Raw genomic sequence first — 26,084 nt, forward strand, 5'->3', positions numbered from 1 at the left:
CTTCTTGGTTTTGAAGTTTCAAGTTCTAAAATTCTCAGCATCGGAGCTTCGAATTTTAAAGTTTCCAATCGTAGAATTCTCAACTTTAGAAAACCCATTTCTAAAATAAACTAAATATTCTAAAATACACTCTATTTGTTCTGATATTCAATTGTAAAATATTCAAGGCAAATCGCTATCTTCTCTACGCTCGTGTTAAAATTCCCTAGAACAAATCGAACACGCGTGTACGCTGTAGAAATTCGAACGACACATCAACGATAATCAATACTCGATTTGAAGGTGTTAAAATTCCCTTAAACAAGCACTCTGGCCAATACCATTAATTTCCACGCCGATGAAACGTCAACGCGATTATAATCGAAATTCTCTGGCGACCGGATCGCATTACCATGACTCGTTAGGTTGGCAGTGTGGTTCCCGAGGCTAAAGCCAGTTTCACACTAGCGATAACGGTACGATCAGATCCACGATCCACGATCTACGAACATGAAAGGTCAACAAAATCCGCGTTCTTTCGAGAGAGACAGATATGAGTAGAATGTTTCCGCTTCTGTCTAAAGCATTCCTATCGTGTCAGGCGTGCGAAGAACGAGAACCTTCTCGTCTTCCATGTTGATTTTTCACGACCAATCACGGCCCAACTTTCAGACGATTTTTCCTGGTCTTTGGTATACGAGCGTCGAGAACTCCAATTTGTACGATCGCGATCAGATCGAGTCAGACATCGGTCGAAATCGCTTAAGCCTGATTCACACTAGCGATGAAAGGTACGGTCAGATCATGAATATTTAGGATTTTACCGAGGCATTCGCGCCAGATCAGAAACAATCGAACCCTACCCCAGCCAGTTGTTCTTCAACTATACCGTAATAAAAATCGCGTTAATTTTGCATCAGCATACATAAGGTGACGAATGAGATATGTTTGCGGTAGTAATGCGACCAGTGTAAGCGCTAAATGGAAGTAACTGTGTGATAATTGCGTGGCTGTAGTTGGCGAATCGTTTTTCTCCGCTTCGACCCACAATCTGGTTTCGCCAGACGTGTCACGCTATACTATCCGACCGAGATCGACCAGTTCGCTGCAATTTCATGCAAATTTAATCAAACGCTCGTCCTCCGTGTTCCTTCTCCACCTTCGACCGTGTTCTTCGTCGCTAGCAAACCAACTCCACGGCCATCAGATTTTCGTTTCGCTTAACCTTATCGCCTAATGTGAATGCTCTCGTCGGATTACGTGTAAACGATTTTCATGGAAACGGTGCTTCGCTTGACGTGATCTGACCGCACCGTGATCGCCACTTTGAAACAGGCTTAACGCCAGCATATTCCGGTTGGAAAGGCTTGTCCGGTGGGTGGTGTCGTTGCTCATTACGATCGAGCCGATGGTTAAAAGGAGCAAAAGCCCCGGTAGAGGAGGGCGTTGTGCCTCTGGGCTTTCTTGGATCGCGTGCTGCTCTCTTATTAGCCTACATCGAAGCAACCGGCGCGGCTTCGACTTCTTATTAGAGTGTGACGTATCGTCCAAGTGAACTTGAACGACGACGATTCATCCTGGTGAACGAAGAATACAAGTCGTTCGCTTTAAATCCGATTTCACGGGTCTAATTTGATATCGATGGACTGGAAAGTCTTTCGATGGATTTCCTCTTTTGAATTGCTTCTCTTTGGTATTTCTATCTTTTTGGGTTTTTTTTTATTTTTGTTTTTGATGAGCATTTTATAAATTCAATCCTTGATCAGCATCGTTAAATTTCTGAATAGACTACGAATTTTTATGGGAATAATTAAAAAGGTAAAACCTAAGTTGAAATCAGTTTATAAATACACTCTTCGTCAAAATTATATGTAACGGCTTAAAGTCTGATGTAAGCGGAAAATCGATTTGATGGAAAGTTCTTTCATAGATTTTCTTCGGATATTAGAGACCTCTTCGGTGTTGTTATTTTCTACTATTTTTCTAATGTAGGTTTTGTCAATTTAATCGTCGATCAGTGTTGTCAAAATTATATTCTTCGCCCAAGTCCAGTTTAGATTAGTTGTAAGTCGAGTTCGACTTTGACAAAGTGGCAGGTATTTCGAAAGATTTTCTTCGTTGAAGATTCCTTCGGTGTCTTTATTAATGTCAATGTTGTCAATCAAGATCTTACGATTAATGTTACTCGTAGACTACCCACGGTAATTTAGGCACGATATGGAATCTAATTGAATATTATTAGACTAAGTCCTTTGGAAGATCTTCTGATTGTTCTATTTTAAAATCAACATCGTGCAATTAACAATAATATTGCTACATTTGAAATAATTTTTATTTTCTATTTGTACGTTTGGTTTTTACATATCGATTTTTACATTCGGTTCTTACCTTCTACCCTCTCAGCATCAATCGTAGTAATATACGCGAGATTGACCATATTAACCAGTTAATTATTTGTGACGAGTATACTCGTCACGAAGAAATGGCAATATTTTGTGTTACGACAAGAACCGCCGGTAATAAAATGAAAAAATGAAACAGTCCTTTTGTTATAACTTAACTCTATGTTATAACAGCCACGCATACTCTCCATTTGACGAGTATACTCGTCAACGCTTACCTTTCGCATTTTAGGTACACGCTTTTCAAAGTTTTCAAAGAGCTTGCTAACTAGTTAAAAGCTCTGCAAGCTTGTCTTTCGTTAAAACTATTCGTAGAACCCGTCGGAGTAATGCGATTGCCAATGTATAACGCGCCTAGGGAATTCTAGGGAAAACGATATTATTACAGTGGCGCGCGCATCAAGGGACTGGAATTACGCCGCGAAATGCTTGTTAGCGGTTACAAGATTACATTTGCGTTAATATATGCCCGCTGCTAATGAGGAAATAGCAATACCAATCAAATTAATGTGGATTCCACTAGCATAGTATATGAATTATCCGCGGTGCGAATCGGTGAACGCGATCGAACCACGTCGAGAAGGTTAATTGGGATGACCATCGAAATATCTCGATGGGAATCGGCGCTCTACTTGCCTCCGTGACGATCGACAACATTATACCGGATCAGAACGCTCTGATACATACCTAGAACGCTCTCCGTCTCTTTTAGGTTAGGTTTATCGTGTCTCGGGACCTCTTCGTTCCTCTGCAACGCCTTTCAATTCAAAGCAGGATAAAAGAAAGTTTCAAATCGATACAGTAGGAATTTTAGTCATTCTTGTACGTACTAAGCATTCTTTAACGTTAGAAATTTTTGGGAGGTGGAGACAGCGTAGGTTGACCCGGTGACGAACCAGTTGATGACGAGGCTGAAACCAGCCGATGACGAGGAGAATTTCGGTTATTGGTAGAGATCCCTATTTCTCGCGTATGTTTGTCATTTCCGACTAGTAATTTTAAAAATAGCTCTTCGCCTTTCCCATATCTCTGTTTAAATATCACTATGCTCGAACAAACTTACGTGTAACAGAAATCAGAAGTATCGGACGATATAGAAACTTGGAAGAACGATAAAATGTTTTTAGAGATTTTTTTAAAGCGCAAAGATCTGGGGAAGAAACTATGCGGTTTTAAACGACCTAACATGCAGCCGACGTGAATGAAAATAAGATTGCGGATGGAGCTCACGTGTACGCGTGTATTTAACGTATTCATACGTCGACCCGTGTATCTTTCAGTACACGGCTACTCGTGCACCATATCGCGTGCACTAACCGTGTTATCCGTATTTTAATTCGTATGACCTTTAACCAGTTAGCTGTTCTCGACGAGTATACTCGTCACGAACAACTGGCGATATTTTGCGTTACGACGAGCCCCGTCGGTAAAGAAATTAAAAAATGAAACAGGTTCGTTACAACTTAATTCTGTGTTACAACAGCCATACGTATTCCGTGTTTGACGAATATATTCGTCACGAAGAACTGGAAATATTTTGCGTTACGAGCCCCATCGGTAAAGGTATTAAAAAATGAAACAAGTCGTTTCGTTGCAACTTAATTCTATGTTACAACAGCCATACGTACTCCGTGTTTGACGAGTATACTCGTCATCGTTTACTTTTTGCAACCCATTTTAGTCATACGCTTTTCAAAATCCAAAAAGGCCGCGATAGCTAATATATAATATAATACTTCTCGATATACGGTTATCCGAGAAGTCTGAAACATTACGAAATTAATGAACGATCTAGTGTATTTCACTATACTTACTAGAATAACAGAGAAAAAATAAAACGAATCAAAATACGAACACTTTAATACATTCGACTAATCTTTCTGTCTCTGTTTTCCTATTATATTACATTATTATTTTACTGTTATATTATAGTTTCTTTCATCCTACACTTAGTAACGAAGTAAGTTTATCCCATCGATATTACCAAATAAATGACTAAAATAATTAATTACAAAAGTTAGATGTCCACGCATTTAAGCGAACGTGGAACAATACACTCGCCTACTGAAAGGTACACAGACTTGACTACGGACATGTGTACACGTGTTTCTTTAATACAGGTGTACCGTACCCTAAACTCTAGCTGTTAGTTTGTTAGCTTGTTTGTGTTTGGTGTTTGGTCTGTGCAGTTGCTTTGGATGCTGTTCTGTTCCACCGAACAGAGAATGTTTAATTACTTACGAATAATTACATATGAATTTCTGATTAAGCTTTGAAATTGCCAGCGTGGTGATTTCGCTAGAAATACGACGAATAAGACTAACAAATAAAAATAACACCATGTACCATGTAATTTCTTCCCAAATATTAGGTTCTCCGAAATGTTTCTTTCCTTTCATAAGGTGATAATAAATGAACAACGATTTCTATTTTATATTATTTTATTGAATTAGGTGTCTCTAACGAGAATTGGTTGTAAAACAAACGCAAATAAAAAGAAAAAAAGAAAAATACGCTGTCGATGGCTTCAGTGCTTGAGAAAACTAAAAAGACCAGACGTAGAGTTTTCTTAGAAGTGATCTACGTACAATTATCTCTTCGTAAATATTTGAAGCTTAATTTCGTCAATGCCTTTCTCTTTACCATTCAAATTAATTTATTACTAAAGAAAACTACGAGAAGATTAAACAGATCATGTAGAATTTTCTTCTTTTTTTTATTTTACAAGTGATAACCACTTCGACATTGCATAATTCAATAAACTAATATAAAACAAAAAGCATTGTGCGTCTATTATTTCTTATAAAACGAAAGAAACTTCTCGGACAACCCAATAATTACAGAAATTACTTCTCGCCTCTGAGTCTGTGAATAATCGGCCACAACTACCGAGAGGTAGTTCCACCGTGGCATCATCGAACGACGAAATCAAAAATTCTTTCAGGCTTCTCTGCAGCTGGTAAATTCGTTTCGAGTTAGCTAGACATTTGCACGGCCTAATTGCGTTTCGAGGAAGCGCCAGAACGCCGCAGGTGTAACTCGAAATGGGTTAACCTTTGGCGAACCGGTGGCAGCTTCTCTCGACTAGGCTGTCTAGGCCTCGGAGACAGCCGAGGCTTTCTCCGTGATGACTGACTTTTACTTTTGCCACAGGCGTATCGAAGATCCTCGCGTGGATCCGCAAGCAACGTAAACGTGACCTGTGCGTTAGCGTTTCTGTAACGTATAGTTATCGTCAACGAGCTATATCATCATTGTTGTTAGGCAGGGAAAAGCAGGAAATCAAGGTGAAACTAGAATCGAAGGAAATGGTCTTCTCCGTGAGAACAAAACTGAAGAAAATTAGTACGTAGCATGGAAACTATCTTAAAATAGTGGAAAATTTCCAATGACACGAAACCTTCTTAAAACGGAGACAAATTTAAAGTACATGGCCAGATATTTCAGACTGAGACAAAGTTAACGTGCGAAATTGAGGAGACACAGGAAAGATAGGAACATTTTTCGAAGTGAAGATTCGGACATTGGAGATTTTCCAAAATGAGGAGAAAATAAGAAGCTTTGACAATCTGGAAATTTTATTCTGCAAAATTATCATATGCTTCTTTCTCGTTTATTTCTTCATCTTCTTCTTCTTCATAAAAGATATAACTTAGAAAAAACGAAGCTGGCACCCCGCTGGGGGCAGCCACCCACATGCTATATTTATTTTTATTTTTTTTTTTTTCACTAATAAGATATAACACTTTACCAAATGTCCATAAGGACAAATTGTAAAAAAACCAAAATAAAATAAAAAAAATCTTCGTAGTCATCACTATACATATATATCATATATTGAGATGGCAACTAAGCGATTGCGGATTTCGTCATTAGGTGGTAATGACAAAATCCGCGATCACTTAATTGCCAGCACAATATATTTGATATTTTGGAAAGACATATTCGTTGAATTAATCAGAAGGCAATTAAATTCTGCAGAACGATGCACAAAGGCTCGAGGGGAGAATAGAAAAAGCAATTAACGTATTAAAAACACAACGAACCATCTTGACGATGAAGGAAACCGGGACGTAATAACGAAGCTGTTGCGAGAAAGCAATAAAAATCATCGCTTCTTTGGTCGATAGGATCTCGAGTTGCGGATTAGCCGGTCTTTCTTAGCTGCGAAATCGCGTCGTGGCGATGACGAAACGGAAATTCGTGGCGAAATCTTCGATCTTCTTCGTTCGATAACGGAAAGCGTGCTGGAAACCGAGAAAACGAGCAGCAGCTGGTCTCTTTTCTCGTCGAAATCTGAACAGTGACGAGAGACGAAACAGGCAATTGAGAAACTCGTAACAAAAATATTTAACAGCGGGTCGTAAAAGTATTTGAATACGAAACACGTACAAAACACTTTGAAATCTCATTAACAGTAACGAGGTTCGATCATCTTAATTGCATTGGTAAAATTGGTAAAACGCATCTGGAAACGTATCTATATACGTATATCTTGTAATGTTTGCAATAAATATCTTGTAACATAGAAGTTACAAGATATTTATTGCAAACGTACACTTAGCAAGAAATTAGCACAGAGTATGAATTTGGTGTTAAACATTTTACTCGCATATTATGCAAGACATTTAGCAATTTCGTTAGCGCTGTAACGAGACTTGAAATGTATATGAAGTCGCAGGATATTTATCGTAGATACGCGCTTAGTAAAAAAATTGCCATCGAGTATGAATAATAATCTTGGACGTAGAATTGGAATTAGAATACTCTTGCAAACTTTTTATGTACATATTATGCAGCAACACGTTTAGCAATTTCGTTAGCATCGTAATATGACAGTTCTGTCGTTGCTATTACGTTGGAAAAATTTAGAACGAATCTAAAAATGTTAGTTTGTCCGAAAAGTTTCCTTCGCTTCATAAGGTGGTAATAGATGAACAACAATTTCTGTTTTATATTATTTTATTGAATTAGGAGTGATGCATTTCGTTATACTTTTATTATTATATTTGCGCGTAATTTAATAAATTAATACAAAACAAAAAACATTGTGCGTCTATCATTTCCTTATAAAACGAAAGAAACATTTCGGACAACCTAATATATACAGAAGTTGCAAGATATTTATTGGGAATATACACTTTGCGAAAAGTTAGTATGCAACATTGTAGATACTGTTATATAGTAGATGCGAAATAGTATACAGCTGAGATATTTATTGGGATTATACACTTTGCGAGAAGTTAGTATGCAACATTGTAGATACTGTTATATAGTAGATGCGAAATAGTATACAGCTAAGATATTTATTGGAAATATACACTTTGCGAGAAGTTAGTATGCAACATTGTAGATACTGTTATATAGTAGATGCAAAATAGTATACAGCTGAGATATTTATTGGGATTATACACTTTGCGAGAAGTTAGTATGCAACATTGTAGATGCTGTTATATAGTAGTGCAAAATAGTATACAGCTGAGATATTTATTGGAAATATACACTCTGCGAGAAGTTAGTATGCAACATTGTAGATGCTGTTATATAGTAGATGTAAAATAGTATACAGCTAAGATATTTATTGGAAATATACACTCTGCGAACAGTTAGTATGCAACATTGTAATGCTGTTATATAGTAGATGATAATATATAGCTATTATAGATCAACGATAATGTTAAAAGTATAATTGGTATTAGGACATTCGTGGAAAGCTTTTACGTGCGTATTATACGAAACATTTTGAAACCTCGTTAACTGTAACGGGACAAGACTATCGTGATTATGTTGGTCAAATTTGAAACGGATCTGAAAATGTATATAGGTTATTTATTCGAAGAATACACTTCGTAATTTATCACTAAAATATTTCAACACTTAATTAATTATTCGATTGTATGAATAAATCAGAATATTTAGCGAGATTATGTTTAACACCAATTCTATGTTGAAGTCTATTGTTCATATTCTATAGGAATTCTACACTAAGCCTATGCTTGCTATCTTCCATGTACATTTTCTAATTACTTTCAAAGCAATTTATGAAAATTTCTTTCGGATAGAATAGGAAAAGGTCTATCAGTGTTCATAAGTCGTATGATAAAATCACAGAAATCTAATAGCTTTAATATAACATAATGTTGTACACGTATATTCAGGTATAATTAACTATTTGACCTATTAAAAGCTTAATTAACTGCTTTCGCAATATTATCTATACTTCCGTACTATTTGCGTTAAAATTTCGAAAAAGAAACGTGACTATGGTAAAATTCGAAACATCTCGGATAATACGAAACTTTACGGTTAAACGAGAGTTGGATAACCGAGACTTCGCGATAGCCGTGTCGCATTGCAGCGTCAACAAAATTGGAAAAAGTTTCGCCTAATGCACGCGATAGTTTCATCATAATTCTCCGCGAGAAGCGATATTTTATTTGAAAATATTCATTTGGTGAACATTTCCAACGAGCCAACCGTACCAACACTTTGATAACAGTCGGTCGCGCGAATCCTCTTACTCATATTGATTTATTATTTGAAAAAATAACATTTATTTCTCGCGAATTGCGAAAATATTCTTATCTGGGCGCATTAAATATGCGTGAAAGTGCAACGCCGGTTACTGGAACACGATAATTTTTCTAGCCGCAGTTGAGTCGCGACCGACCAGGCGACACGACGACTGCTGTCTCCCGGGACTGCACTCGCTTTGATAAACTTGGTGTATAATACATAAATTCACTAGGACATAGCTAGTGATTTATCGTGACGACAAGGCCACATGTGACACCCAGTTGAGATATATAAGTGGCGATTTGTTTCCCTGCGGTGGTCATGTTGCGAGTTAAATTGTTGCAGTGCAATGAAAGATTGAGATTCGCAGTTTGTTCGAGTGAGAGTGCATAAAATTGAAATCCTCAGAAATCCGGAGAAATTACTCTAACTTTTACGAGTTCCCAGTGATTTTGACTTTCATCAGTTTTTACAGCCATTCTGATTTTTATCAGTCGTCGCTTTCAAGGGTTTGTACCGATAGCTTGTAGCAATTTGCGTGCTGATCTTTCGGATACTCGTTCGTTTGTAGAATTATTGGCTTGACAACTAAGTGATTGCGGATTTTGCCATTACCACCTAATGACAAAACCCGCAACCACTTAGTTGCCAACCCAATAGAATTAGATCGAGAGAAACTCCGAACTTCTGAATTTCCAGAAATATCCATTGCACAGAGATAACTGCAGAGATTAAGAGAAGCGAAGAAAATACGAAAGTATCGTTTGATAAATCCCGCGATCATAGAGGAGAACCATTTTTACCATTTTTACCACGGTGAAAAATATTCACGTTCGTAGTTTGGAACGTAGCTGTACAGAAATTCAGAAAAAGAAAGAAGATATAGAAATACCTATTCTTTGATAAATTTCCGAATTACAGACACATCAGAACGTCTTCAAATTTTTCTCCACCACGAAGAACATAAATTTCGACCAACATCCTCGATTCAACGATTATACAAACGAAGAAAAGTAAGAAAAATACGAAAATATTCATTGATAATATTTCTTCGTGATTTTTCTTTTTTTCTTTCTTTTTTCTTTCCCACAGCGAACGCGAGAATTCGTCGGCGTAAATCGACCTCCATATTCCGGAACGACGTTGCTCGCCGTGACGGCATACACGCGTTGAAATCACCGGTGGGAGGCGCACCGCGCTCCACCTTTCATTTGACTTTGACAGTTCCATTATGGTATCGAAGCTAACGGCAAACAGTACCGTACTTGACGTTAGTGAATCAACGTGCGCGCCGATATGTCGAGGTATTTCCATCGTCGTTGCCTTGTCACCGCGATCAGGATCGGCCTCGATAAACGTTATCGAACTAACGAGTGTAGTACTCGCGATATACGCTTCACCTGTCGTCTCGTTAATATTCTTTCTAACAAGTGTTAAGCTTTCGGCTAACGAGTTAAACGACGCTGTATTCGCTGTTGTATCTCTCGTTGGAAATTTTCGTTAGGATCGTTCTCTGTAGGGCTGACGAGTGTCACGATCGTCGACAGTTCATCGTTAGTTCGATGGTTTTATTAGTTTGTTGGTACTGGCTGTGAACTTTTATGCAAATTCGTATTCTTCTGAATAAAATGAAAGGAGAATTGTTGAAAGGAAAGCACTGTACTTTGGATATTTCGTAGCAATTTATGTCATTCTCGTGTTTCGCTTATTCTCAATTTTCCACCTTCGACATTCGTGTAAATTAATAAAATAACAGAAGCTGTAATTGTTGGAATGGGACTAATGTCAATATCGGATGGAGAGGACTTTTGAGATTTCTAAAGATAGTTTCCGGAGAAATTGGAGAGCTTTTTTGAAATAGATCGTTGGACTTTGTAATAAACGAACGGAGTGTAAAATTACTCGTGGTTTTGGTGATTTTAGCGAAGAATACCGTGATAATTTTTGTAATTTGAAAAAAAACACAGGATTCCTATATTTCGTTGGAAACTTCAAATTACCATGCGGTTATTTTTATATTAATTTTCGTATCGAGGCAAGAAAATCAAACAAAGAAATTGTTCGTTCTCGATCCTCCGAAATACAACATTTTTAAGGAGAACGTGTTCTTAGAAATATTTTTTTTTATCAAATATATATCATCGCGTAAAGTATACGAATATATAAGGAAAAAAAGACAAAAAGAGAAAGAATTTAATAACGTAAATGAATTGGGATAAGAAAATTGCAAATGAAATATTATTTAATCTTAATGGCGATCCTTAACATTACAATTACCAGAGTCAAAGTGCAATTTTACCATCCGAATCTTCGTGAAACGTGGCTTTTACGGACGATTCTTTCAACGTTAAATCAGCTGATACGGTAAATCTGTTAGACGCGAGCCAACGATCGATCTAACGACGATTTCATAATATTTAATCGCATAGTATTTATTTTTCTTTCTCGTAGAGTTTAATCTTCGACTCGTAGAAACTCGAAGGAATAATTTAAAGAACAAGGAATACGTAAAGGATAAAGAAGATGCTGGCAATTTCCAACTGTATTTAGCTTGGAGGCCGATTAATTCTTGCGCGACCGGGAAACGAGAACGCGCCATGATATTCAGCTCGCCTTTTACGGAATTCAGAAACGAGCCACTCGCGCACCGTTAAAGGGTTTTAATTATTCAACTGATCCTCTAAATTTAGACGCAGCCTGATTCTCTTCTTAGACATCGGTAGCTAGGAAAAATCGTTTGATCGTTCAATTAATCTGTTAACGATGTCTACATGGAAAAAGAAATAGCAACGAAAAAGGAATATTACACGAATATACTGCAAATTTGTATTATAATTTAACGTTTATATTTCGGAGAATATCTTAAGCAAAAAAAAAAGTAGAAATTTGGTAGAAAATCGTTTCACCTACCATGTATTATAGAAAACAATTGAAAGCGCTATAATTATTTAGATATTTTATATTACGTGGAATTTTACACTTTCGAGTTTTCTTTCAAATGTATATAAATCTCTAGTTTTCTCTCTATGGATAAATCTTGGAAATTCTCTTCTCTTCTCAATCTGAAAAAAAGACAAAAAAAGAAGGAGAATTTAATAACGTAAATGAATTTGGATAGAAACTACTTAATACTAATGGCGATCGTTAACATTAGAATTATCAGAGTCAAAGTAAGCAATTCGTAATTTTCCACAGGAATTTGATAGATGTTCCCCTGTTAAAAAAATATTTAAATCCAAACTTACGTGGTTCGTGTTATGTAAAGCTCATTCTAATTGAGGGTTCTGCGCCGAGATACTTAGCATGATATTTCATTTAAGAATGAAATTATGGTAATATTTGTAATATCCAGGATACCAGAACTACACAATAGCAATTAAGGCCTAAATTATGGAAATTTCTTTCGCATCTCTGATTTTTTATAATGGGTTTTGCCATTATTTTAATGAATTCTCTATATCACGAGGAAACATTAAAATTACAGCAAGTTAATACGCGTCTATTTGCGTTTTCCCATTAATTTTCCATCATTTTCAATACCCTGTCCTTAATGGTTTAATAAAATTTAGAGTTTGACTAATTAAAACGATCCATTTCGAAACTTTCTCGACAATGAACAGGAGTCTCTGTTAATTAATTCGTAACATAAACGTAATAGTCTCTGGTACAGTTTCTATGAATTTTAATTCCTCGATCATCGTCTGTGTCGTTTTACTCGGAAAGCTCGTCGACTGGTTTCGTGGAAAAGATTTAATTGAGGGAAAAATACGCGCGATTCCACGATAAGAATCGAATTGTCTTCCTCTGTTCACTTTAAACGAAGTATTAATGGCGGCGACAGATTTTTCGAAAGCGCATCTTCCATCCTTTAAATTGCAGCTTCTTGTTCAATTTTATTTCCTTCCTTTTCTTGGAACTAAATATGATATTAAGTTGTGCAGCTTCTCTTCGTTCCCCGAAGTTTAGCAAATTAGCAAACTTCTAAGTTTTAGAGTTTAATTTCTTCGAATTACGAATTCCCTAGATTTCTCGTTTTCCCCTAGCTCCTAATTTTTATAGGTTATACAGGTTAATTTCGTTCCTCTGGAAACGTAAGCTCCTTAAGTTTCGTAACTTTCTTCCCTTCTTCAACTCCAATCTTCAAAGTTAAACAATCAAATGTAAAATTTCACGTGTATTCCCTGGAATATTGATTTAATATAGGTAGGAATTTTATTTCATTATTTTCTGCAACGCACAGCTCTCTGGTTTTCGGGATATTTATCTTCTGATAGAAATCGAAAGATTCTACTTTTTTTTTTCTTTTAAGCGAACAACGTATCAATAGCGACGATGGATCTGTCGAAAGTATCGTTTTTCAGTCTAGGTCGTCAGATTTAAATGAAAAAATGTCGGCTGTCGCCGCTAATGGACTTCCGGTGGGATGTATTGCTGAACGCCCAGCGAATTTAGATAACATTTAAATGGCAGATAACAGGAGAAATTGGAGACGTTTCGTTCCATGATCGTTTCGCTAAAAATTATTCGCGTTTTTTCATCTGAAAATTAAAATGAGTGAAAGTAAGGCACATGGATAATAAATTCCAAAAAAAAAAAATTCATGCGACAGAATAGTCGAGAGTTATCTAATCGTATTCTATTAATTAATTAGCTGTTGTCTGACTCGCTATGAAATTTTTGTAAATTGGAAATATTAATTCGATATGTAGGAACGTACTGAAAAGAAATAAAATATAAATAAATATAATAATGAATAAATAAATTTTCGATTTAAAATTTAAAATTTTCATTGAAAAGAGAAAGAATCGATTTAATTTATCGAATATAAATAGTACGATATAATATAGTATATTATGGTTGCTTAGACCTATTTCAGGCCCACACTCTATTACAAAAGAGATTGCGGTAGATATCCACTATATATACAGGGTGTCTCCGAAATAATGGTACAAGCGATCGGATAATGATTCTACATCCAAAAATAAGTCGAAAAAGAAGAATAACATTTTCTCGTTTAGCAGTTGGTTTTCGAGAAAAATGAGTTTAAAGAACCGTCAGCTAAGCCCGTGCTAATCGTAAGTTTCAAAGTATTCGATTTCTCTTTCTGTTCGTGTTGATATAATGTCACGATCTGCTTCCTGTCATTACTGTTATCTTATTACCATAGTGTCCGCGTTTGGAATGGTTTTATAAATGAGGATAAAACTGTTACTTTTTCAAAATCATTTTACTAACTTAGCGAGGATTTAAAATGTAAATTATGTGGATGCATAACACGTAGCTCTGCTCGTCCAATTAAATTATTATCAACACGAAGAAAAAGATAAGTCGGATATCTCGAAATTTACAATTAGTACACGCGCACCAGACGCATCTTCAAACTTATTTTTCTCGGAAACGAAGCCTGCAATATCGCAGAATTCTCGCAGAAACGTTCAATTTTAAGCACTCGACAATTCGAGACCGGTCAATGAATGGGCCATTGAATATTCGTAGGCAAAGAAAATGTCATGAACTTTCGTGATGTTTGACAGGAATGGCGATATTTCGTACACTTACACTTCGATACAAATACAGTATCTTTAATGCATAGGTAGTTTTGTTACGATTTTCGATTTGTACTTTTCGTAATATTTATTTACACGGAGTCAGAGTCAGTGTATTTTGCTCCGACTGCACAACTCTGCAGATAACTTCCACAGGGCTTATTCCACGTACTTTCGAGCACCCTGTATATTCCTCTTACCCGTATTACCCGACATTTGTAGCGCAATACTTTGTAGCTAACTCTAAAGCCACGTCGACGAAATCCTTATTTACTCAGGGTCTTGTACGAGTTCAGCTGCTCTTTTCCAAGATTAGGTGTCGAAAATTGCTGCTTCGTTGCTCTTTTTTATTTCTCCAATCACATTCTGTGACGACTGTACACCGTCGAAGCGTCGTGAAAAGGTTTATCGTGATACGATCGAAAGTTGTTCAAAAAGAATAATTAATTACAAAATCTATGGGAATTGTCGAGTAATGTAATTTGCTTTACGATCATGGAAATTCTATCTTTACTCGAGTTTCTAATAAAAAAAAAAAATAGTCGATCATCGTTATTAAAATGCTGTGATACAAGCTCACAAGCAAGAGAAGAAAGCTGTTAAAGGAACAACTACTAATATCGAAAGAATTAAAAGTGAATTCAGATTGGAATGCAAGTTTCGTTCAAATTTTCTAGGGGAACAGCACCGTGAAGTGAATGACTTTGGAATAATTGTACATTAGTTTCGAAACAATTGGAAACGATCGAAACTGGAATCGCAATTCCATTCGAATTCGTACAAAGATCTTGCCTAAATATTGGAATGGATATTTAATAACATTTTCAATATCATATTAAAGATAAGATAATAAAATTGCGGTATCTAAAAATACTTAAAAATATTGGTGATGTTGTCTTTATCAGTCTTCTTATCATCGCTACTAGAAAGCTTCTCTAATGTGACAACAGGAACGAAAGCGAAATTATTCGACAGACGATTAGAAATAATTACAATGAAAATATTAGGTCGGCAACTAAGTGACTGCGGATTTTGCCATTACCACCTAATGACAAAATCCGCAATCACTTAGTTGCCAACCCAACAGTAGAAATTCGAGCGTTATTCGACTTTCAGGGTACGAACAGCAGTTCTTTCTAAGAATGAAAAATATACCGGGCCTCTGTTTCACGTCGTCGTTGACACAGTTATAAAAAATCATTCGCATGCAATTAGTTTATGCTCGTGTAACTAGAACGTGTCAGTGGATACCGTTTGTTCCTCTTTAGCGCGACTAGATCGAGGCCTCACGTACGAAAAATGCGTCGGAATAGCAATGAACCACCGTGTATTAACATTGGTAAAAGAAGCTTCCTCTGTCTTTTAACTCTCAGCTATGTGTATGAAAAAAAGAAAGAAAAGAAAATGTATATATTATTTCTCTTAATTAACATCATTATGTTGTCTCGTAATCGTTTGTTATATCGACATTTGTGTGTGTATGTGCTCGCTCGATACGTTTTGTTTTTAAGCTAAAAAGCTTAAAGCTAAATCTCGATTCTCCATCTACCTAAATACAAATAGAGAAATAAAACGTATATTTCCTATTTCCGCTGCATAGTTGACGTGACAAGTTCTCTTTTATTTTATATCTCAGTCCTTGTCCTATCGTCGTTGTCCACAGCTTAGTTAGCCGGCTAATCTTACCTGTGCAATAATTATTTTTATCGACAGCGGTATATTTAAGGTCAGGTAGTTCTTGTTGCTTCTATCGCTGTCACATCCTTATATTCTGCCAGTTCTTTCGTACGTCTCAAGGTATGAGCAGGTTGTTGCTACCTTCTTATCGTCTTCCTACAGTTTCTTCCACGTATCTTCTATTATTATGATTCGCTGTACGTTGCTGTCTTCTGCTTCTTCCTGTAACGAGTTAGTATTTCCATATTCGATTTGCTGTAGTTTGCACCGTAGCTGGCTGTGTGACCTAGTTTCTTTTCTTTTCTGCTGCCCCTTTTGGTTCGTTATCTTTGGCCTTGCCCGCTAATTAAAACACAATTTCCCCATTTACAAAAACACTGGTGGTGATTGTATGAAATGTTAGACAATTCGGAGATAATTAATTCATTTTTTAAGTAATTTTCATTTTTAAAGTTACAGAGAAGAAATTTTAAAAGACTTAATTTCCTTTCATCTTCTTGCTTTCCACTCTGTGTAATAATGACTCTATGAAAGAACACCGAATCATGTCAAAACCTTAATTCCTTGCTTCACTTCGTCACTCTGCGAAAAGAATTTAGGTAGTTGCTTGTTACTCGACAAAGCCTTCTTTCGGTTTCTTCGTTCCTTAAATCGCAAGATATTTAACACTAGAAATATTAGAGTTTCTACTTTCCTTATAGTTAATTCTCCTAAGTGTGTTCTCTGGTTATACTTAGAAATAGCAACGAATATCAACTTATTATTCTAAATGAAAGATAAGAAGACACCCAAGTTCCTTTAAAGGAACCAAATTACAAATAATTACACTTAATTATATTATTATAAAATAATAACTTTTATCAAATTTCCATTAGGTTTTTAGAACGTTAAATTGCCTTCCCGTCTTTTTTGTCCTCCTTCTCCATAAATCTGATCAAAGAAGAAAACGTTTGCCTTTGAAAGGAAAAAATTTCAAATAATTATACTGGTTAGTAATAATTATGTTTAATTATAATAATTACGAAATAATAACTTTCGCCAATTTTTTGCTAACCTTATGCTTCTAGAATATTAAAATTGTCCTTTCTTTTCTCGCCGTTTGTTTTTTCTTTAAATCTGATCGGAGGAAGAAATATCTTGCTCTGAAATTAAAAGTTGGCAGATAATTATGCTTGTTAGTAATAACTATGTTGAAATATATTAACGTGAAATAATAACTTTCATCAATTTTTCGCTAACGTCTCTAGAATATTAATTAAATTGTTTGTTCTTCTCTCGTCGATTTTTTGTTTTCTTTTTTTCTTCAAACCTGATCATAGAAGAACGTTATATTTTTAAAGAAAGAAGATTCGTAAACGATTATACTTAATTATAATTATTACGAAATAATAACTTTCGCCAATTTTTTTCCAACCTTATGCTTCTAGAATATTAAAATTGTCCTTTCTTTTCTTGCCGATTGTTTTTTCTTTAAATCTGATCGGTGAAAGAAATATCTTCCTCTGAAATTAAAAGTTGGCAGATAATTATGCTTGTTAGTAATAACTATGCTGAAATATATTAACGTGGAATAATAACTTTCATCAATTTTTCGCTAACGTCTCTAGAATATTAATTAAATTGTTTTTTCTTCTCTCGTCGATTTTTTTTCTTCTTCAAACCTGATCATAGAAGAACGTTATATTTTTAAAGAAAGAAAATTCGTAAACGATCATACTTAATTATAATAATTACGAAATAATAACTTTCACCAATTTTTCGTTAACGATAATGATTTCTAGGATGTTGAACTGTCTTAACGTTTCCTTTTTCTTCTTTTTATAGTGTTTTTCTTCGAACCTGATCAAAGGGGGAAATATAATACAGGAGTGTGTAACTGTTCAACGATTAAATAAAATATAAAAGAGTAATTACGGCGTCAGAAAACGACGAATACAATAAAGAGATCGTAATTATCGAATACAATTAAGTATCATAACCGGCACACTAATTACAAGAGTTGATGTTTTCACAGTGTGTTGCTGCCACGTGTAAGCGTGTTCGCCAGATATTACAGAGATTCAATTCGAGCGTTGTGTCGGTTCACAAAATGCGATTAATTACAAGGAATGGCGCGATGACGGAAAATTGTTTTCGTATAAATTAATAGCCGGTCGTTGAATCGAGCACAATGGCAAAATGATGAAATCGAAATTTCAACAATTGCTGTTATTATATTACACGGTAAAATTCGTCGTGTAACGATAAATATTTGCATTGTTTCGCGTGCAATTATTTGTTTTTCTCGTTTTCATCTCTCCGGCATTTTGATTGTAAAAATCGGAACGTTCGTTCGACGTTCTTTTTAATTATAGTAAAATTATTACGAAGAAGCTTCGAGCTATTTCTTTCGAAATAACATTTAACACATTACGTTAACACATAACTCTTCATCATCAAAGATATATCTCAAATATTTGTAGCATTTTGTAGGAAATTGTGGGAGTTAAATTTACTTGCAACAGAAATCTCTGTCAATTATATTCGATTGTAACAATTAAAAAGAATCCTAACATTCATCCAAAGGTTAATGATTTAAAAAAAAATAGACTACAAATATTAATAACGTTTTTTAAAAAATATCGTGACAGTAAAATTTACTCGGGACAAAAATGGTTGACAATAATATTCAGCTATAATAATTAAAAAGAACCGGTAACGTCCATTAAAACGCCAACTCTTTCGTTAGAAATATATTACAAAATTATTTGTGACGTTGCCTAGGAAAATCGTAATAGTAAATTGTATGCAGAATAGGAGATTTACTTATGAAAGTAATTCAGGGTCATTAACAATAATGCTCAACCGTAAGATTCAAAAGGAAGCGTGATATTTCATAAATAAATCTTCGTATACGAGAATCGCATTAAAGCGGCGTCTCTTGATAAAACGAAGAAAAACGCCCGATATTCATAAAAAGATATCAGCCACTCTCTGGAAGCCATTAAATAATCGTTAAAGCTCGTGCTCGCTCGAAAGTCTTCAACCATATTCGAAACAGGATCACGAAAATCGATTGCGAAACAAAAAAAAAGAATTTCATTTTCTCCGCCATCCGGCTCGTCTGTTTCGTGTCTGTACATATTAATCGCGATCGCCGTTAGAAAGTCGCTATTGGTTATCAATTAACCGGAAAGAGAGCCTAGTGAAAACGATCGAGCAGCGCTTATTCATATTAACCAGTTCTCTTGAGACAGAGAGAGAGAGAGAGAGAAACAAAGTTAAAAGGAAGGAAATAGCCAGTCGTATGGAACAGATGGAGAATCGTGAGAAATACATATGTAACACATAATTGTACGTTTCAGTATATCTTCTATCTTTTTCTTCGTTTTCTGTTTAATGATAATGCTTCCCTGTTCGGGATACATGATTCAATATAACTCTAAGACGAGTGTATAAAAAAGTATATAAAATGATAAGAAATAAAAGAACGTTTCCCTAACGCGGAGGATCTTAAAGCTTCTATATATTTTCGAAATTCACTTTGGCTTCCAAAATTTCTGATTTCTGTATCTCTTCTCGGCTCGTTTGTTATTCTGTTACTTCCCTCTTTTTCCCCATTTCAAGCATTTGATCGTACATTTTGGTAATAGATATAACATTACTAGACTGCGGATTTTTGTGGATTTATAGGGAATTTGAAAATACAAAATTGCACACAGTGCACGTAATACGAAAATATTGTGTGTACACAGCACCTTTTACAGTACTTGGTAGGTAAACCAGTTTTCTGCCGAGTTCGTATGTTTTTCTTATTATATTCCTGAAAATATGAATCTGCATAAAATTCGCAGTCTAATTGTATTTGTTTATCGCTCTTATTAAATGTAAATGTAAATGATGTCTTTTTATACCTCTGATTCTATTAACTTTCTTTTGCTCGATACTCTCATATGGACTTTTCTCGATTAAGCTATAAACAAACGGATAAATCCAAGATGGTTATCATTCTATGGACTCCGTGTTTTATTATGAATCGCATCGGTGTTGTAGTTCCATTAAAATAGTGAAACATGTTCCCCTCAATAGAGAAACAACACTATGCTTTTATAAATCTAATGTGTTGCTTCTATGACGATACTCATCAATCATGGTAATAGGGAATTTTGTTATTCTAGTAGTTTTTCGTTGTTCACGCTTTGATTAGGAATCGTTATGATTAATGTGAATTAGGCGATGTGGAAAAAGTGTGGCGTCTTTTGCCTATAAATATTATATAGAGGTATAATTACTTGTATCTATAAAAATGGAAGATTTTCATTCTTAGAAATGGAAAGTTTCATCTTTCCATGAATATTATATTGAAATATAATTATTTATATTTGTATTAATGGAAGCTTTGGTCTATGAATATTGTATAAAAATATAGTTATATTTATATTAGAAAGAATAAGTGAACTCCTGTTATACAAACTGTTTGTCCCTAGACTAGCCCAGAAAAATACAATTCTACTATATAGGGAAAATTAGGCGCATAAAATTCCCCCAGATCTTGGTGATATATTAATATCACCATCATAACTTTGTCATAACAAATATCATAATTTTCGTATGAACTTTTGTCGGTGCTCTTTAATTTTGGTCCATGAATAGTCTTCCTTTTAAAAATACTTCTCGTAATTGTCTTTGTCGACTAATCAGGTCTCTCTGATTTCACTATCATTGGCAAACAGTTAGTAAAAATAGGTTAACGAGCAAAAGACTCGAGCCTTATTAGCCATGATATATCCAGGATACTAACAAGCAGGACAATTTTCGTGGTAGCCAGTTCTAGGTTCATATGGTTTAAGGCTTTCGTCAATCCATCTTACTCCGATTTAACGAACTTCTACACCTAGGAAATCCCTAGGCGCGCAATTAATCAAATCACCTCGTAGCTGCGAACCAACTACTAAGATACTTACCACGATTAAAATTTCAAGCTAGTCACTGCTGCTCAAGATAGTCGGAGTCAAACTTCAGACTTCCCTAGATCGGGCTGGAAGTCCTGCCAACTTTAATCACGACGGATTCATCGTTCCTTCTTGAGCATTTATTTCAAAGTTGCCAGACATTTCGTTGCTTTCATACTCTCTGTTCTTGGAAAATGATTTTTCTTAATTCTTCGAAACGACAAACTTGAGAAATTGCCATTTAAAGAATTTCCTCGGAATTCAACACGAAATACAAATTTCTTTCGAATTCAGCGAATTTAGAGAATTTTTTGTTCAAAAGATTCCACGAATTTTTTATTTACAAAATTTCAAGAATATTCTACTTAAAAAGTTTCGAAATTCTCTGCTCAGAAAAGCTTCAAAATTTTCTATTTGCAAAGTTCCAACATTTTTTGTTTAAGAAACTCAACAATTTTTGATATAAAAGACTCCACGACCCATTTATCGCGGATATTTCGAAATTTTTTATATGAAAGTTCAAAAATTTCGAAGAATTGTTTACCTAGACAGTTTCAAAGTATTTCTTCATGTTTTTCCAACGGGTGCAGGTCTATTGGATACCGAAATGTATCTCGGATAAGTAAGACGCTTCCGACATTCGCGAGACAAACCAAAGAACTTTGTGATAGTCAGTAATTAAAAAAAACTGTGGAATATTTAAAAAGGATAGAGAAAGATGAGACCGGGAGTGAAAATACGTGGTCCTGTGATTCAAGTGATTGGTGATCAGTGAAAGCAATCATGTTTACGATGATCGAACCGAGGGGCGACAGGGTGGCCAACACCCAGACAAAACATCACTGTTACCAAGTGATCAGGACCACAAAGGTGCACCAAAGTTCCAGAAGCTCGAGAATGGTCACTGTTCAGGAGAAGGTGATCAGATCGCGGCTACAGTTGGGCTATTCCACGCCTACCAACTTCATCAACCGGTACTTATCATATATCTTGATATAAATATATTGTACAAGGTATTGATGGTGACTATTATTATAATTTCGGGCTATTATTATCACTATTGTAATTATAATGGTAACATTATTACTATTTTTATTTTTATTATTATTATTGTTGTTGTTTTCGGGTTAAAATTTTTGGATGATAAAAATGAAATACAACGGGCAAAAGATTGGCAAATTTTCTCAAATCTGAACATAATTTTACGATAACGAGACGCGTAAATTATCTATCATTTCTGGCGTTTGATCTTGCCCCTAAAAAAATCACTAGACCACCCAGCAGAAAGTAACTAAGAAGTAACTATAACACAACGATCCAACAGGGAATCCCGTGTAATTCTCGTCTCGGTGAAATTATATCGAAAAAGACGTAGTCTGGTAATCGAGCAATATGTTGGACAACCATAAATAGATTTTATAATTTTTTGATTACCGTTCCTAGGTGGTAGGAGCGTATTTTAATTCATGGTTCACTTCCGGACGATGGCTCGTTCCAAGCCCACCGTACACCGCTCGCGTTACGCAAACAGTTTCCGGCTATTTTATGGAAATTTTTCATCTGGAGAACCCTTACTAGACCGAGCTCCGCGTTGCGACTTATTCGCGTTAATTATATGCATAAAAGGGAACAGAATATCTGTCTAGCGTGGATCGTGTTCCCACGCGGCGTTCTACAGCGTAAATCTTCTCTCGAAACACGATGAAATATTCCGAGAAATTTTATCTCCTACGAGCTACCTACGATGTAGCAGGGTCTCTGGTGAGAGAGGAAGATCGTTGTCGGCCGACTATTGCGGTTAGAAGAATGTGTGTTCGAGCGACAGGCACCGGTATCGCGAATAAATTCAATTGCGTTAAGTTTCATCTTGATTCTTTCAAGTATAAACTTGTTAAGAGATTCGATATTCCTTATTTATAAATTCTATATTTTGGTATTCTGTAATTTAAAGTAAAATATGGAGATTGAAAAAGATCTTTAAATAATGGTTTTTATTTCAAAGTGTACCGAAGAGAAAAAAAAGATCATTTTCTCAATCAGGAATCATTATTGAGTAATTGAATGTAATAACAATGCAGAGGGAATGTGCCACTCGATTGTTGAACTTCTATTACCAAAAATAGAAATCTGACTGGATCATATTAGATTAGTTGCGAGGGTTTTCAAAACGCGTACACTTTCAAAGACTCTCTATTTGATCAGATAAGTCTCGCATTCATAATCCGAGTCAAGTATTCTTTCATTTCTACCTCGTAATCGTTAGAAAATTGCCTTCATTAGAAATTTCTCCGTCCAAACAGTTCATTGAAGGGGACAGAAGAGATATTGGCCGAATGGAGGATGCATCTCAAGGTTAACGCAACGAGGCCGCCAAGTTTCTATTTTTAGTAATATGAGATCAACAATCGAGTTATACCCTATTATATGATTATCGCGTGTGCTTAACATATACAGGGAAACCTGTATATTATTATTACATTCAGTTACTTAGTGATACCTAATTAAAAAAATGAATTTCTTCCTTTTACTACATTTTTTAATAAAAATCATTTATTTTTGTATTTTTCACTTTTCAACTCCTAATTTTGCCAAATATTCTAATTCCATTCAGACAAGCAGAAAAATAAGCTAAATAAAAATAGTTCTATATGTATTTTATATATTTTTCAAATTCGACATTCCAAGTTAACATCTCGAAGATTTTGTCTCCTTGGATATCGAATTTCTTAAATTCTCTAGGATATTTCTTTCTTTTCCCCTATGTCTTAAGTTTCACGTTATGAGTTGAGTTCGTTTCCCCATATATCTAAATTCCCTAGAATTCCCTATTTATAGAATAGATCTCTGAATTTTCTTTTGCTCATTCTGAGGTTTATAACTATTTCAAATAAATCACGAACTGGGCCTATCAAAATCAACGGATCAGAAATCTGACGAAGCAAGAAAGAGACTCATTTATCTATGAATTTGAGAAAGCTTAAATATCGGAGGAAGCAACGGTGGTTCGTTGGCTTCTATCACGCGGAAGAAGCCACGCACGGTGTCTCGAATTCATTAAAGGAATTATTAAGGCGTGCTCTCCATTACTGCAAGCCCGCTTCTCCATCTCGACTAATTATCATCGAGCAATTAACAACCGTTGATTGCCATTAACGGTGCAAGCGCGTGTTAGATTCGAACGATCCCCCGTATGCATGAAATAATTTCCTCCCGTAGCACGCGAGCTACTGCTGCTGCTGCTCTCTCGAGCAAAACTGAGGGAAAAACGGGGGAAATCCTGGAAAACTTTCGTTCAATATTTCGTAGAAAAATATTTTTAAATACATTCTTTATATCGTTAAAAAGCTTGTATCGCGTAAATATTTCGAATTTCATCAGAGTCGAGCTAACGATACTTTGTGGGACTAGGGAATTTTTTAATTTACCACACTGCAGATGCACTACTAAATTTCTCAATTTTTACCATATAAATTTCATGCGAATACTTTTAAACATATTTTTCGTTATGAGTTGATTTCGAATCTTATCGCATCGGAATTTATGAAATTCCATGAAATTCCAACGATTTTAATTCATCGCTCTGAAAATGTGGATTTTACGATAGGACAAATAAAAGTTTCATTGAGATATTTTTTCATATATTCCCCATCTCCATAGAGACTTTGCGTCACGAAATGATTTTGGATCTTATCGCATTCATAAAACTAGGGAATTTTTCGATCTAATTCCGGAGACATATCAGAGATTCCTAATTTATCCCGGCTAAAAACATGATCTCTCGTAAATATGAACGAAACATCGATTTCTTCCGTAAATAGAAAAATCAGTCGAGAATATGTATTCATATGAAAACAAATCGTCCTTCGTCTATGATTAGCGTACATCTGATTATTGATTGCGCGTCTGCAACGTCTATGAAACTATAAATACGAAGCATCCAAAGTTCCATTGACAAGCAACTATGAAACAACACTTTGAACAAAAATCCAAAGGTAATTTCTTTACTCTTACCATTTCAAAACATCCCATAAGAAAGAATACAACTTTACTTTTCAACATCTTGCTTCTCTTAACTTAAACGCTTGTTTTCTCTTCGAAACTCTCACGGGCGCCTCTTCCTCTCTTTTTTTTCCTCTTTTCATTTTTTAAATTTGCGTTAGATTTTCCCAGAGAAACACGCAAAGGGAATGGAACGAAAGAGAGGAGAATTCTCGTGAGCACGACGAGCACACACGCGAATGCACTCTGCACGACCTGCACGGCGCCGTTTAATTACTTGGCGTTAATCTCGCGATGCGCGTAACGAGCCGCGCGATTTCGCGAAAAATTGCTGGCTTCTCTAGCGGCTTTTCCACTAGCTTTCAATGAGCGCCGGTTCTTCAAACCCGACTATATATCTTTTAAGTCGTTCCTTGGCATATTGAACACGGCCAAATAGAATACACAAATTTGAGATTGTGAAAGAGAGAGATTGGAAGATAATGGATTGGAAGTATTAGAGAATTGGAAAATAGAAAGTTCGAAAGACACGGAAGTTAAACAACGAGAAAATAGAAATATTGGAGTGATAGGAAAATCGATTTGTTCGTTTTATGTCGTGCATCGTGCTTTAGAAATTGTGATAAAAGTTGCTCGTAAAAGTTACTCGATTGAAAACGTTTGAAGTAGTTCGTTCGAACGATTTGCAGCAATTTTTACTCGACGTAACATTCGACAATTAATTATTGACCATCGTGTGTGGCTTAAATTTGGAAATCAAAAAATCATGCGAAAATTATAGGCACTGTAGCATGTAATGTGTTTCCATGTTTAAATAAACGACGAATAATAAGAGAAATAAAATTTGGAGAAAAGAGTGGAATCAAGTTTTCTTCATAACTCATATTAAGATCAGTATCTTTCAAGAATCCAACAAGTCTCTAAAACAAAGGAAAGAAGGAAGAGGGTTGAGGTTGAGGTTTCTGAAACTTTGAAACTTCAAAACTAACCACTACACCCTGCTTCTAAATTGAACTAGACGAAGTGTCTGTTCC

At 35.5% G+C, this 26,084-nt stretch overlaps 1 protein-coding gene across 8 annotated transcripts in view; it reads left to right on the forward strand.

Annotated features, from left to right (window-relative positions):
* LOC132914203 (IQ motif and SEC7 domain-containing protein 2) overlaps positions 1–26,084 on the forward strand; it is a 142,397-nt gene that overhangs the window by 96,439 nt on the left and 19,874 nt on the right. Inside the window, exon 2 of one of the 8 annotated variants that reach the window (XM_060973096.1) lies at positions 21,642–22,025. The exons of 6 other annotated variants lie outside the window; for them this stretch is intronic. In XM_060973096.1, coding sequence (XP_060829079.1) covers positions 21,835–22,025 — 191 coding nt within the window. In that variant the 5' untranslated portion in view covers positions 21,642–21,834. Of the gene's footprint in view, positions 1–21,625; positions 22,026–26,084 lie in introns of those variants that run through there. One more of the 8 variants, XM_060973097.1, reaches the window with a different exon arrangement.

This window comes from Bombus pascuorum, chromosome 14 (assembly GCF_905332965.1).
Source record: "Bombus pascuorum chromosome 14, iyBomPasc1.1, whole genome shotgun sequence".
Classification (NCBI taxonomy): domain Eukaryota; kingdom Metazoa; phylum Arthropoda; class Insecta; order Hymenoptera; family Apidae; genus Bombus; species Bombus pascuorum.